The sequence below is a fragment of the Struthio camelus genome, chromosome Z (assembly GCF_040807025.1).
Source record: "Struthio camelus isolate bStrCam1 chromosome Z, bStrCam1.hap1, whole genome shotgun sequence".
Classification (NCBI taxonomy): Eukaryota; Metazoa; Chordata; class Aves; order Struthioniformes; family Struthionidae; genus Struthio; species Struthio camelus.
In genome coordinates, this window is record NC_090982.1 from 491,898 (window position 1) to 508,374 (window position 16,477).

Here is a 16,477-nt window from a genome sequence, read left to right on the forward strand (position 1 = left end):
TGTCAAAGAACCTGATCAATTTGATAGCTTCTGCAGAGCTCACAAGGGACCATCAGGTTTGGCATCAACTAAGAAAATATTCCTGAGACTTTAGTCCACTGTGTTTGTGGATGGGGAGGGAACCACACTTCTTGAGATATTTCAAACCCCACGGAGTATTCTCACATCTCCCTTTGTAAGCTGCCCCCTTCTTCCTTTGGCCCATTCTCTGATTCTCCCAGGGTGTAACACTGGGAAGAAAATAGTTTTCTTTTCCGGAAAAACTGCCAGGGTTTCAAAACCATTCTGCCTGCAGCTTAACAAAAAAGCAACCTGGATAGCTTTTGCTTGCTGATGATCTAGATTTTAAAAAGTTCCTCACTCACTTGAAACTATCTGTCTGAGTATTTTTTAACTAACTAACTGTCTCATTTATTTCATTTGCTTCTAAATTATTTTTTCCCCTTGTAGTTAGCTTTGCTTTCAAAATAGAAATTTCAATCTGAAAAAAATGGACTATTTTTGCAAAAACATAGAATGTGCTTTCAACAGTTGTAAAGATTTTTGAAGAGCTTTTTTTTTTTGGGGGGGGGGGGCGAAATCACTGAAATGCTTCCCTTTCCCCTTAGTTTTGACAGATCAACCTTCTTCTGTGAATATATACCACTACAGAAAGGTATTTGTCCAGATCTGGAAAAGCATGCCATCCCTGTGCTCAGTTCACCACAAGGCTGCCTGTGGTGCACACATCCTGTCCACCTTCTGGCTGGGGGTGGCTGCAAGCCTGTTCAGCATGACAGACACCCAATGCTTTCATCTTTGCTGCTATGGCAAGCAGGGTATATTTAGCAAGCGATTGTTGGACCTCCACATTGTCACAATTCTAATCTGTCTGCTACTTGTAGTGAATGCCCACCTTCTGTCAGCCTTTCTCTTTTCATCTCTTACGCCACAAAAAAACTTCTAAACATGCCACATGCAGCCCTCAGTATAACCCAGAATGAGTCAGCCCTCTGAAACAGGGATCGGGGGACATCGTTAAGGACTGCAATAATTCCTTGAGCCTGTCAGATGGAGAGTTTATTTCCTACCTCTGCGTGCTGGCCAGGGCTCAGCTGCCGTTTGCACAGGTAGCACTTCAGGCAAAGAGGGTGGTAGTCTTTGCCTAGGGAACGCTTCCTCTCAGCTGTTAACAGAAGAGAAGGATAATTATACTCCAAATACCTCATTAATAGCAAAGTGCATGTGAAATGGATCTTTGAGCTGTTTAATTACCTGCCAAAGAAAGGGAGGGAGGCAGAACTTTTCCCTCATTATCAATGCAAAGCTAGAATCTTTAACACAGGGACAATTTGACTTTTTTCCATGAATTAGTTTTATCAGCACTGCTGTGCCACTGTCTGTTTGAAGTTTACTCTTTCTAAATGCTAAACCTTGAAAAATTCACATTCTAGCCAGGATAAATATCTTCTTTCATCTTCATTTCGGTCAGCTGTGTGGATATTTTGGTCACATACTCTAGAGTTGCTTTCCAATTCTCACACTATTTAGCATGATTTCTCACACGATTTAGATGATTTCTTGGTGTGCTTTTTAATAGGAATAACAAGGCACCCAGAAAGATACAGTGGGTACTTGAATGCCTTGTTATTACTACTTAGTGTATGTCTCTGAAACAGACATATATCTGATCTTCCTCAGTGAAACTGCTAAAGAGGAAGGCAGTGTTTATTAGCTTACTAATGGACCAGGTTCCATAGTAACACAAGGAATTTGATTTGATGCAGAGACATCTTTCTAAGTCTACTTCTTTTTTTTCCCCAGACAATGTTCTTGTTACCCTAAAACAGTAAATGAAGAAAATTGGCTACATGCTGCACAAAGCAGAGAAGGAAAGCACTGTGAACGATGCCTTGTGTTGCCAGAAGTTTGCAAGTGCCCTCATAGCCTTCTGATGTAAACCAGGAAGGCCCAGTTATTTGTCACAATGCTTTAATGCTTCCTCAGGTGACCAGTACAGATGGACAAGAGTAAGGTCAGCAGGTGGGAGCCCTCAGCTCTCACAGTGTGCACATAACAGTCCTGCTCACACAATACCCGTGGCATGGGCATGTCACCCTCAGCTCCCCTAGACTTGCAGAAGCTCCAGGGATAGAGCAGTGGCAGCAGTCAGAAGCCCTTTTGTCAAGGACTGCTAGTCTAAGCAGAAGTATACTGATTTATTCCACTAATATTACCGGGTTGCCCAGACACAATGATGGGATCTGAAACAACTGCTGTTCTCTTGCTTATAAAACTTGCTAGATTTTGAACTGTGGGATCCCCTACTCATTATCTCCTGAATTCTGCTCTTGTGAATGGAGGTAAGCAGGCAGCGGTGGTGCTAATGAGGCCCAAGACTAATCCTAGAGCTTCAGTGAATCTAAATCCATTCTCCTTAAACTCTGGGGAAGCTAGGACTCAAATCCATACACAGCCACTCTGATCAGATGCTGGATGGGATAAAGGTGTTTCCTTGAAAGGTTTGGTTTAAAGGACCTTGTAGACAATGACAGAGTCACTGAGCAGCAAAGGTTCATCACCACGCAACACCTCTCCTCTGACATAAACCTATTCCCTTCTGTGCATCCCCCGCAACTCCAAACTCCTGCCCTCCACCTGCAGATGAGGAAAAGCACCGTTCAACAATAACTGATCTGAAAGGTGATCCAAAACTATAGGAAATCTTACAATTGCAGCTGTTGAGCTGGAACCAACCCTCTCTTAGACAATGATGATGTTTGACACCAGTACTCCATGAACAGAATAGGAAAATGGGTCACAGACATTATTCTGTGCAATCTCTAAAGAGCCCCTGATCTATGAAGTGATCCCCTTGATCACTCCTCATGGCTTCTCAACTGATCCTGAAGTAATTCCAAGGGGAGGTGCCTTTCAGTCTTCTGCCTGGTTACTTCTAATGAGTCCAGACCCCCATATACAAGCTTACTGGCAGGAGAAAATGAATATCTTCACACATAGTGCCCTATTCTGTACATGAATGAGTCTAGGGGGGTGTATGGACCCAGTGGTATCCCCACAGACAATGGCTGAGCAAAGGGACCTTCAGTTTATAAGTGCTGTTTCTGTAGCTATTGTTTCTGTGTCCCTCAGGCACAGATGCTGGAGATATCTGGAGCAGGCTCAGAGCTTCCCCTTTCCAGTAGGCAGGACAGCGTTCCCAGCTACTGACAAACACAAGGTAAGCAGTAAATCTATCCATTCCAGTTCTAATTCCCCTTCTCAGGGTAACTGTCTGTCATTAAAAGGTTCTCCTCTGTATGATAATCAACAATAAAAAGCACTCAGCACTGGAGCCCACTCCTCAAACCTCACTGTAAAAGTGATTAGAGATGCTATGGTATTGAGAATGTGCCAGTGGTTTTGCTGTCTGAGTTGAGATTGTTCTGAAACACTGTGATTTTTTTGTAAATCTCACAGTTTGATACTTAAAGGAAAATGTTTTGGTGGGGAGGGGAGGGAAGGATGTGCTCCAGCAAAGGATATCTGTGGCCACATAAGAAGGACATCAGCAAGACTAATGTACTGTCATTTGTGTGTCTGGCTTGCTGGGTACATATTGGGCAAGCATGCTGCATTTTCCTTATTGATAAAACAGCAGTAAGGTATTGTCACAATTATATACTGCAGAGCTTCTTCAAAAATTCAGTCATCTAGCCAAGTACAAAATGTTTACAGCACTTTCCCTCTTCCCCTTTGCTCTAGTAAAAGCATCTTTTATAAATAAGGTCATATGACTTGGACAGTTTGGTCTAAGGGATCCTATGATAGGATTTTTCAGTCTGCCAGACAAAGATGCAGGTGGAGAATATGACCAGTCACCCAAGAGTCAGCTGCTCCTACTTATTGCCATGAATACTCTCTTTTCTAACTAACTGAGCTGTCACATCACCCTCCTTCAGATCAGAGGAACCACATCTTTTACCATTTCACTGCATAAGAATGCGCTGCCAGGAAAACTAGTCCTCACAACGCAGAAATCTTCAGAGGAGAGCTGCTTGCATTACTCCATAATAGTGTGCTCCACAAAACTTCAGCTAGTCAATCAGCTAGCTGATCATTGTCTCTGTTACTATTGCTGTCCGAGGCGGTGGAGGTATATTTGTAACAATATCAAATAGGAAGATGTTTCTTGACAAAATTTTAAAAAATTAATCCATATTTCAGAAAAATGGTTATTAAAGTCAAGGTGAAATATAGGTCTACATCTGCAAAACTTCAGGAAAAAGCTTCCTCAGTTTTCCCTTGAAGAATCCAGTGCAGTTTTAGAAGGTTATTTCATTCCGAGCTCCCTGGCATGCATGAGGGTCGTATTTTTTGCCTCAAAGCAAAATAATGCAGTTAATGCAATGCCCTATATGAGGGCTACTCTGCTAGAATGGACACTATAATCTCCTGAAACCTGAAGTAATGTGGATTTTTGTACCTTCTCAAGGATATTTCATTTGTTAAGTTCACACTAGTGATGATTCAGTAGTGACGGCTTTTCCTGAAACTGGAAGCATGTACTGGAACATGCAGCCCTGGCTACTCCGGATCAGCTCTCTCTGGATTGTGCAGAGAGTTTAGTATAATAAGTGGCCAAAAGCTGGAAATTTAAAAGAGAGGGGAAATTTTTTATTTCACCTTGTCACTGATATGCTTCTCTATAGTATTTGTATATTATGAGGGCATTGCATCCAGGAAATACAGACAAGTAAAATATTTACAGACTTTCCGAGCTTTAATCAAGTGATTTATAGAGGACCAGCTGCATGCTTCAAATCAGACACATACTTATGTACCTCAAACTTCCAATTTCATAACCATCATAGCCAAATATAGTGTTATAACAGGCTGAAAAATATTCAAATTGACAAAATATTTAAGGAAGACATTTTTCTTTATAACTTCCATGGCATGAATAACTTTGATGGCATTTTTCAACCCTCTCTAGTAATTTAAACTTTATTAATTATAAAATTCTCCATTTTACTGAAACTAACATCTGTATTAGGTAGAGCAACAATAAATGATGCTGTTGTCAAATAGTGCCAGTGTTTATTTTCACTATTTTTCTGGTCTGTAATTATGACACTCTCACAGATTTCTTCTGTAAATAATTCTTGGTTTGTAGCTGTTGATGAATCATCTATTACAAAGATTTAGATAGCACTTAGGTCTGTTAAGTGTCGTATGGTATCATTGTGGACCCCTGTCACACTAATACGTTTAGCAATAAAACATAATAAAAAATGTACCCTTATTTTGCACTCAGTGACTATTTGAAGAGTTTAGCTTTGCGTTGAGTTTCCCCCAGCGTTATCACTGACAGCTCAAATACACACATATTCAAAGAAATTGAACATAGCAAAGGTCATGAACATAGCAAATGCACACTGGATTTGGAAATCAAATGGCATACATATGCCATACAAATGGCATACCTTTCCTTTCCCTGATACCTGCTTAACACTATGATTGGCATCCATTATTCATAGTACTGTGTAGTAACGGAGGAGAACAGCATCAACCTTTAGTTCCGTTCTGGGCTCTTCGTTCACCTACTGTGTGACTCACTTGCCATTTCCAAATCCTTCTGCTTAGAGTAACTCTTGGGAGAGCCTAAAAGTAGGAAAGCCAGTCAATGCACAGAGACTCTGACAAACAGATAACCTTGTAAGGCATCCAGAGCCTTGGCATCTTGTTCTGTGGCTGAATGCTGCTCAACATAAATCCACTTGATAAAATAAATGGAACAGGAGGGAGAAACCTGTATGAGCACAAAGTTCTCCTGAGTCACTTACTTCTAGCAGCTCTTGATGTTCTTCCAAGACTCATTAACAGGGGAGGACAATTTTAATATCAAAAAATGAGTGTCGTATGGCAGTGGAAAAGAATCGAAGCATACCGTGTCTTCTAGAGCTCTACAAGAACATTGTCTGAATCAATCAAGCATTTTTAATCTTAAGGACTCTCTGCCTTGAGTTGTCTCACCATCTAGCTTCTTTCTAGCCCTTTTCTTACTATACTTCTTCCTGGCTTCTTGCTATAAATTTAAAGCAATAATACATGTATGCTAACAGAAATTAGAAGACTACTTGGGAAGACAGAATTCATTCAGAATAACTACTGTCTCCAGAAAACAGCAGTATTTTATAACTGTACCTTACATACTTCTCTTGCAGCCTAGCAGGACTATGTACAAATCAGCATATTTTTTCAAAATTTTCACATCAATTGAGTAAAGTAACATTTCTGATACACCATTTTGGCTCCCATAGTTTTAGTTAGAATTGAATTAAAACACATAAGATCTTTTTTTAAAAAATGACTTTTAACCTAATATAACCTAATATGTTATGGAGTTTGTAAAAATGGTGCTTCTTTAAGTGAATGGCCTCAAAAGTTTTGTGGCAACCATTTTTTAGGCTTCTTTTTTATTTTTTCTCTTTTTTTGTCAAAACCTCTGAAATGTGCTCATAAGTGTGTCTCAAAAATGTCTTCTTTAAGTTTGTGAAAAGCAATTACTATTTTTTATCAGATTTAGTTGCAGTTTCCTTGATGAGACTTCAAGAAGTCAGCTTCAGGTTCTCAGAGAAAGTGATTTTAATTGGTTATAAGGAAAACTTATCTTCACTCTCTATTAGTGAGAGGGGGATAATTGCTTGACAGGGGAAATCACTCTTTAATTTTATCTCTCCATTTGTCCCACAACATGTATGTAATTTGTGTTCAAAATTCAGCCATGACAACAATTCTTTATCAGCACTGTCTTCATAATATGATGAAATCTGTTGCCATTAAATTCAACTGACTAGAAGGATTCAAAGGAAAAGCAGCACGCACGGCTATTCAAGGAAAACTATTCCAGTTCAGCTATTTTTGAATATCTCCCTGTCTGGGTGCTAATGGGGGAGGGAGGGAGAGAATAACTGTGGAAGGTAATCACTCTTCAATAAAACCACTGTTATTCCAGAATACAGTGTCCACAAGAGGGAGTTATTGGGACTAAATAGAGCAGAATAGCTGATCAAAAATAAAATGGCTGGGTAATTTCTGCCCGAAGGCGGGCTGGAGGACTGGGCCTGCATGACCTCCACAGACTGGCCCTCCCGGGATTCATTTCCCACACAGGGCTTCAGATCCAGCCTTCCATACGTGCTGCCTGGTTTGGATCGCGCTTTCTGTGCTCTACAGGAAGTCAGGCATGATGAAACATGCTACATTTCATGCGCAATACTGCCGTTGCACAGTATTGTTGTGGGATAAGGAACTAATCATTTGAAGAAAGAAAAATATACTGTAAGTATACCCTGGCTCATAAGTTGTAGGAAACTGACTGTCTGGTCTTTTGCCGGAGCAGCCGTCACTTAGGTATGGATAGGCTGTAGCCTGGAGGATCGTTCAGGGTGACTATCCTCCACTGGAGTTTTATGGATCCTTCCCAATACATTGTTCCTCTAGTGATCTGGTTCTGTCAGATCTTAGAATTCAGGATTCAGCTTTACTGCAGTTTTGCTTTGTCCTCAGGACATCATCATGGATCAGAGCCCTAATTGCGGCTATGCTGGTAGACTGCAAAAGAGGACTATGGCCATAGTCTTCCTAGCTAAAAGAACCTATCTTTTCCAGAGTAAGGGAGGACTGCCATGTAAAACATGCATTATAACCTTTTCTCCCTCTAAAACTTATTCTCCTGAAACTGCTGATATTGGTATTTTTATTCCTGAAATAGCCCAAACTGTATTTATCATAAAATAAGCAGCAATGAATTGTTCTGCTGGGGTAAATCAGGAACATTCCATTAACTGTGGTGAAGCTAAACTGGGATATACTAGCCAAAAATCTGGTTCATTGTGTATCAACGTTGAATAAAGGAGAGCACAACTAGTGATCCAAAACAAAAGCAAATTATAGCTGCTGGTTTTCAAGTTCTTCCCAAGGAACTCCTCAAATCATCCAACACCAAAGAGATCATATAGTCAGGAGGTTCAAAATATCAGAGTTTATTGTGAATACCTGCTCATGATGACAGTATGCAGCACACACAGCACCTAAGCAAATATTTCTTTCATTCTTTTCTTTATAAATGGAGAAAAGAACCCCACCCTATACCTAATGCAAACATCCTGCAGACTTGAGGCTGTGTGTGGAATTCAAGACTGATCAGAAAGTCTCAGTCCTGTTTTTCCATAACTTTCTTATGTACCAAAGTTATTTATAGTTTTAGGGAATGAAATACTGACGTTGCTGTAAAACAGTATGTGTATTGAAGAATAAAAGTATGACATGCCGTCTGCATTGTTTTGGTATGCATATTTGGTGCACCATAAATATATTGTACAGCTTAAGGAACACATTTCTTGTACTTAGCAATTGAGATGAGTACTTTTTTCTTTTATATGGAATACAGAAACTGTACAGATAGCATTGCCATCATTTTGTTAATTTGTGCAGTAGCGATTTGCTCACTGTGCTGAATCTGAACTGTATAAATACATATGCTGTCGCAGAGTAATGCCATGGTGTAGTACATGCCTCACACAATAAGTCTGTAGTATGCTATCTGCATTAGACAGAGTGGTATATGTCTGTTGCACCTGCGCGCTGGCCTAAATACCAAAGGCAAATCCAGAGTGATTTCCCTGTGAAGTGGAAAATAAAGCACATTTTAGTAGGATATGATGTAACAGCTTTGGTCCTAGTCATAGGAGTGGCCAGGTCATAAGGTTAAAATTCCACACTATCCATCAAAAGTTTGCCTCTCAGTCTTCATGGCTAAGGTTTTAATTATTTATTTGTGCAGCGTGCAGGAAAGTAGCGTTTTCCAGAGCTTTCTGTTTATTTTATCCTACCACTAAGCATCTGGATTTAGAGAGTGTGTTCCTGATTTCATCTATGTTGTCGTCAGTAACTGTGACTCTACTCAGGTCGAAGGAACAGCACCGGCGTAGGAGAGAATCTGTTCAGGCTGCGAACATTGCCTGTGCCAAAACCTGATGCTCTGTTGGAATATGTGGCTTCTGTGGTGTCCCAGAGACTGCGTCTCTCAGGTGGGCCACTGTGATATCGGCCTGGCTTTGCACAAAGTCCTGATGCAATACAGACCCATAACGACAGTTTAGGACTATACCCATTCTGCATTTAATCTGGCATGTACATCTGTATCAGACCTGTGCAATGGTAGGTTGGTCCATATTACAGTGATCTTCTTATGGTAGGAACATTGCTACTTTCCATTTTGTGACTCTCTATTTTGTGTGTCCTTTACCAAAAGTCTCTTCCTAACAACTTTTTTGTCCTCTTGGATAACTATGCTTCCCTAAGGTAAACACAAGATGGTGGCAGAAACAGCTGCGGTCTGGTATTTAGCTAGATGGGCAGTGCAAAAGATGTTGTTTTAATACTGGTTCTGCAGCTGGCCTGCAACATGGCCTGAGTTCTCCTCTGCCCTAGCTTTTACCTCTGTAAAACAGGGAGAATTACACTGTTCTCCTATGTACAGCGTAGGTAGGAGAAACTGCACAGGAGAAGTGTGATAAGAATGTCTGGGACTAATGTGTTACTGTCAGCTAACCCACTTGGTGATCATGGGAAGAACATTTATCTCTGTATATTTCTGTTTCAGTTTTTCATTCTCCTCTATGAGTGCTCTGAGCTCTTTAGGGCAAGTTCTCATTCTTACCATGCATACAGAGAGCCCTTTGGATATTGAAAACTCTATAATGAAGAATGACAATGTTACTGGCTAAATATTTACATCATTTTCCTGCTGGCATTTCTGAGGTGTCCTCTAAGCTCCCTAGGAAACCGATATGCAAGGAATCCTCCGTCTATGGTAGAAGACTCCAAGAGCACTACTGGCATGCGTTCCTGGTAAGTACTGAAAGGGATAGGGTGGTCGCTCAGAAGCAGGCCTTGTGTGAATTATTTGTGACTGCCGGTGAGAAAGATTCCTCATTAATAAACTAAGGGCTACAGTGTCATGGATAGGGACTAAGTTGTGCAACTAAACATGGAAGTTGTGTGTCTGCCTCCACAGATGCTACAGTCAGCTGACTGGAGTGCTGGCACCCAAGGGTATTGAACATCTACACCCTGCGACAGTCAGGGCAGCGAGGAGGTGGACTGTGGTTTACATCTGCATCTGGACAACAGGAAAGCTGAAGGTAAGAAAACTGTGATGACACAAACTGATTCAAAGTGGCCTTCTGGGCAATGATTCTTCTAATCGAGTTCCTTCTTCAAGAGTAGAAGATAGTGCCCGTTCTGTGATGTTTTATCTTTTGGCATATGGCCTTCTTTGGATTTCAGTCTGTCTGCAACAGACTCCCTCTGTGACCTTGAGCAAATCATTTTAATTCTGTGTCTCCAATCGTCAATTCTACAGTTAATGTTGCAACACAGACCCATCTCAGATGGATGTAGGCTAGGCTGGTGCAATAAAAAATTGAGGACAGTATTCTAGTACCTCTGCATGCCTCCTATTTTTAACTTTTGGGGATTACCTGCAGCCTAAAACAGTGCCTATATAATGTTGATAGCAAAAATCCATTAGAATTTTTCTCCTGTCCCCGTCCACCATGAGGCAATAAAACTTACAAATGCTTAACCTCCACGCACAACCTCAGCATGGAGGCTGTTCAGAACAAAATGGGCATTTGGGTGTCCTTTTTGAGGTGCAGCATTAGTATGTCAGCGCATCCTGCAGCAAGCGCTCATTGGCATGAGGAGTCTGTAGAGGGCTCCACTTCCTATTAAATAAAATCTAGTTGTGACTATCACATGTTCAGAATTCATATAGACTCTGAACTAAACACTTCCTGATATAATATGTATCTCTCCACAGGCTGGCCAAGGTGCCAGCTCTCTCTTTCCACCCTATTCACACTGCTCCCACAGGGAACTCTTCCCTTTAGCCCCTTCGGGCATTACCCTCCACTCCTTGTCCCCTAACCACCACACGAACCATGGGAAAGTCTGCACTGGTTTCTTTTCACAGAATCACAGAATGGTTGAGGTTGGAAGGGACCTCTGGAGATCATCTAGTCCAACCCTCCTGCTCAAGCAGGGTCCTCTAGAGCATATTGCCCAGGATTGTGTCCAGGCGGGTTTTGAATATCTCCAGCGAAGGAGACTCCACTACCTCTCTGGGCAACCTGTTCCAGTGCTCTGTCACCCTCACAGTTTCCTCTAATTCAATACTTGAATTCAGTACTTTCTCCCTTTCTTCCAATAGAATAATGAGATATTACTCAAGTGGAGTAAAAGGGATTAGTCTTCAGCTTAATAAACACGTTTTCTGGGCTGGTGGTTGCAACTTGTCTTTTGTCCCTGTTAATAAAAGGTAGCCATAGTTCTTAGAACCAAGATATACTGTATTCCTTATTTATATATATGCATTTCTTTTTTGTATCTTTTATATACACTTTATGCTGTTGTGCATAAAGTGATCATCTCCTATGGAAAAAAAAGCAGTCCCCCCATTAAATTGCTACACCACAGTAATGTACTTTTATTATCCATGGCGTCAGTCACTGCTGATTCTTTTAAACAGTTTATCCACAACAGAGCTATGCCCACTTATTAACCTAATGGATAGTCTGATTTCTTATCGCTTCTGTGAGCTATCTACATCTCAGGGGTCAAATATCACCAGCTCTAAATGGCTGTGTTTTCACACCCACTCTGCAAAAGTGCCTGTGACTGCATAAGGCAAAGGATCTGGCAAGGGATCTGGGAAATGTTTAATGCATACAGTCTTCAGCATGTAAACTATAATGAAAGAATGGCATACAATTCTGCAGTACAATTTTTTTTTTAATGTTTGAAAATAGCTTCCACTTTATATCACAAAGTAGCCTTCACTCTTTATGAACAAAACAAACCATGATTCCCAGACATACTGGAAAATGAGCTGGCTAGGTGTGCAATGCCACTTCTCTCAGGGACAGAGGTTTGTTGAAAAGCTGTGGCAATTCTTTATATCATACAGTATTTATTGGTATACTCTGCCTACTTTACTGCCAGTAATCAGCTGCTGGGGAAAACTGCAGCAGGAATGGGAGAGAAAGGGGGAGAGAAATGCTGTAGGAAAAATCACTTCCAAAGAAGATATAAAGGCAGTTAATCTTTAGAAACAGGAGACCTAGTGGCAGGCCATGTTGCCAAAAATACTAGCACATCTGGGAACTACCTGTGTGCATCTGATACCAGATCTGCCTCTAGTCTAGAGACAATCATACCCTCAAATGTTCAAAACATACTCATCAAGGATGTGCTGAGTTTCCTCCTTAGCATTACTTTGTCACTTTTACCTCTGCTGGCATAAGGTGCTATTACAGGGAATATATGCATACCTTAGGAATATATACATGCCTTGCTGAGAGGCAAAGCTTTTGGCTCAGGCCTAACATGATGTTAACACAGCTATATATGCTCAGTAAACACAGTGGCTCACTAAGAGATGTCCATCAGATGTGTTGCATGCTGGAAACATGTCCAGGAAGCTGACTGACTTGCTCAGAAGAGCTTCTATTGCAGAGCAAAGAACTGAACCGTATCTTCTTAGCAGGACCAGAAGTGCAGAACTGTCCTTTTCCTCATTTCTGTTCAATTAGCTTGCATTTCTCTGTCTGAGTTAATCATTATGCATTTCATGCTGTTAGATTTCTCATTTGCAGATCAAATGTATTGGCCAGATCCCTAGTTAGTGTTAATCTTGAAGTCAATAGCACTCTGCTGATTTACACCACCTGGGAATGTAGCCCACAACTTCTGTTTGGCTTTTCACTAAGTCTTTCGCTATGCTGTAACATTTATATGCCAACATTTAAAGAAGCAACTCTTCCTGGAGAAAGCTAATGGCATCTTGGTCAACACTAGTGAAATTCTAAGGAAGTGTTCCTCAAAGATTTGCTGATACCACCTCAGGAATTTTGGTAAACGGCTAATTGGGAAATTATGCTATTTGACCTCTTAGTGCTCATTGGTTCTATTTCTTATTTGCTATCAAAAGACATAGATAACAACACACTAAGGCATTGCAACCAATTGTTGTAGAAAGAACTTTGATGCTGCAAACATAGATTATGGTGACTCCAAGTGAAAACTGTAGACGAAATTTTCAAGGTGTGGACCAAGACAAAGTTCAGTTCTGATAGATCAAACTAGCTTTCCATCTAATTATATCAGGACTGAATGTGGTACCTAGACTTGCATAAATAATCTTAATAATTGGAAGTTACATAAAAGCATGAACTTGCACACTTTCTTGAATTAGTAGCAGAGATCTATAGTAGAGGAGGAGAGAATGGATGACTCCTTCTCCAGCCAGCTGAACATCCTTGCAATTTAACCTGTACTAGTAGATGGGAGAGTTCTGAAACCCCACAAATGATTCTGAGTTTCTGGCAGGGATGGCATTAACCTCTATGTGATACTTTTACTCAGCTTGGTATGCTGAGAGTGCTCTTTCCCAGCACTATCTTATGAGAGATGTGTATGGGTTCTATGTTTCACTTTCTCCCCTTGGTATTCTCGTTCTCAGGCACAGTCTAGGTGATATTCACCAAAACTATAGTTTCTTGTAACTCCAGGTATATTCATTTACCTTCAGCTCATCTATATAGCAAAAGCAAGGATCTGAATTTCTTCAGGCTTCATTGTATTAAATGAGGTCTTATCTTCACTTTCTGATGACACCAAGCTATTCATCAATGACCTTGAGGAAGGGACACAGTGCACCCTCAGCAAGTTTGCTGCCGATACTAAACTGGGGGGAGAGGCTAGCACACCAGAAGACTGTGCTGCCATTCAGAGGGACCTGGACAGGCTGGAGAGGTGGGTGGAGAGGAACCTCCTGAAGGGCAAGGTCCTGCACCTAGGGAGAAATAATCCCATGCACCCGTGCTGGGGGTTGACCTGCTGGAAAGTAGCTCTGCAGAGAAGGACCTGGGAGTCCTGGTGGACAAGAAGTTGACCGTGAGCCAGCAGTGTGCCCTTGTGGCCAAGAAGGCCAAGGGTGTGCTGGGGTGCCTTAGGCAGAGTGTTGCCAGCAGGTGGAGGGAGGTGATCCTGCCCCTCTCCTCAGCCCTGGGGAGGCCTCACGTGGAGTACTGTGCCCAACTGTGGGCTCCCCAGTCCAAGAGAGACATGGCACTACTGGGGAGAGTCCAGTGGAGGGCTACGGAGATGATTAGAGGGCTGGAGCACCTCTCCTAGGAAGAAAGACTGCAAGAGCTGAGCCTGTTCAGCCTGGAGAAGAGAAGATTGAGAGGGGATCTCATCAACGTGTCTAAATATGTGAAGGGGGAGTGTCAAGAGGATGAGGCCAGCCTCTTCTCCGTGGTGCCCAGCAACAGGACAAGAGGCAATGGGCAGAAACTGAACCACAGGAAGTTCCATCTGAACCTGAGGAAAAACTTCTTGACTGTGAGGGTGACAGAGCATTGGAACAGGTTGCCCAGAGAGGTAGTGGAGTCTCCTTCCCTGGAGATATTCAAAACCTGTCTGGACGTGATCCTGGGCAATATGCTCTAGAGGTCCCTGCTGGAGCAGGGAAGTTGGACTAGATGATCTCCAGAGGTCCCTTCCAACCTAAATGATTCTGTGATTCTGTGATTCAACCAAAGCTCAGGGGTTTCACTGACACATGTTCACTTATCACTTCTGTCCTCCTTAATGAGCTGAACAGGATTGAGGCCAAGCTCATCAACTTAGTGTACTATTTATTTCAAGGATCAGTTGTGTCTTAATGCATGGTCCCACAATATGATTCACAGCAAATAGAATAACAAACAAGTCACCCTGCAGAGTTCACTGACAAAATTAATTTATCCAGAAGTAGTTGGTGGGCAAGCTGTCTGTGAGGACGAAGCCATTTCTTGGATGCAAATCACCATATCCTGAGATAGATGTGGAAGTCAGTCAATTGGATTGCATGGTACAGGTGAATTTTACTTTGCAGGGGCGTAGCAAGTGTTTAAAGGGACTAACTCAAGAGTTGACATCTGATCCGCTGAATTAGATGTGATCATCTGCATCAGATTAAATGGGTTGCTTGAATCATACTTCTGCTCTGATTGGGTGACTAGAATCCAAAGCTGGTACAGAAAATGGAAAAGGAGCCCAATGACAGATTGCTCACAAGGCATTGGCAGGAACTGTCATCTCAGATTGGAGAGCCCTTCACTAATGGCAATTAGGAACACTTCCCAGCACAAACAAGTCAGTAGCAATCTGGTGCAAGAATGTGCTCAACAGGAGCACGTGAAGAAGCCAAGCAGCCAACAAGAAAGCAAGCTCAACCCAGTTCTCTGTTGCCTAGTCGTAAATGCATCTTGCGCTCTACTAGTGCTTTGCACCTGCAGATGTGGTTCTGGTCTGTGGGTCCTCTGCATGCTATCTTGAAGCTAGTACACAGTGTAATGCACTATAATTATGATAGGACTGGTATTTGCTGTTGGTGGTTTGAAGCCTCTTCTCCAGAAGTGCTTCACTTCTTGTTTTCCTGTCAACATCTTATGTTTCCTCTGCCCATGTGACTGTGGCTTTCTAGAGTGTACCAAACCTCGCCAATAGGCAGGCTTAATTCAGAAAACAGAATGGGTGGTGCTGAAGTAGAAAAGCCTGCACTTAGACTCTTACATTAGTGAAAAATCCTATGATTCTCACCAGTTCTCTGCCTCACTGGAGTAAGGTGACCCAGATAGCATTTAGGGATGCAGGCATTCCCCTAACCTGGTTAATGCTCAGCCTGTCCTGCTCCCCCTAGCATTAGCCGCGTTCTACAGCCCTTGACCTGATTAGGTGAAGGATATTAAATCCCTATCTTGTAATTGTGCAGACTCAAAATATAAAAATGCTGCATTAAGAAGTTCCCCTCAATTAATGAAGAGGACACCACATTATAGTTCAGTGACCAGCCTGTCACAGTGTGTGATCCAAGCACACTCACATACTGAGCAAATTCTGTTAAACTCCTCCAGTTGTCAGTCAGGCAAGTAGCTGTATTGACTGTCCATTGGACTACTCACACACCTCTATTAATCAGGTGCTAAAACACGCTGGTGAAAGCGTCAACTTCAGGCCTAGCAGACGTATAGGGTTATTTCACAATTAACCATCTGACTCCTGTGACAACAATCAAACCTGTTTTCTTTTTTACTAAGAGGAGCATGAAGCAGGTGAAAGGCCATGACATCTGCCAGAACCACAGGACAGGATGGAGAGACAAATTAACCTGATATTCATAAAAACTTTGAAACTGTGAGTGTGCCACAGGCAGAAGCTAAACTAGCCCTGACGAGTGCCGTGACACCTCTCGCTTCAACAGGATCCTGACACGAGAGGCAGCAGCGGCCCAGCTCGGCTGCTGTAAGAGCTCTTTGAAACCTCAGAGCTGCTGCAGCACTCCTCTCTCTCCCAGTGAAACTTCAAGGCAGCGGCATCTGAT

General features: G+C 42.0%; 1 protein-coding gene across 2 annotated transcripts in view; it reads right to left on the reverse strand.

Annotated features, from left to right (window-relative positions):
- The window catches only part of LOC104146066 (cysteine-rich protein 3-like), a 43,928-nt gene that overhangs the window by 23,037 nt on the left and 4,414 nt on the right, over positions 1-16,477 (reverse strand). For both annotated transcript variants that reach the window (XR_011137843.1, XM_009677941.2), the window contains exon 2: positions 1,071-1,165. Coding sequence is in view for 1 of the 2 variants with exons in the window: in XM_009677941.2 (XP_009676236.2) it covers positions 1,071-1,165 (95 nt within the window). In the remaining variant the exon portion in view is untranslated. The remainder of the gene's footprint in view (positions 1-1,070; positions 1,166-16,477) is intronic.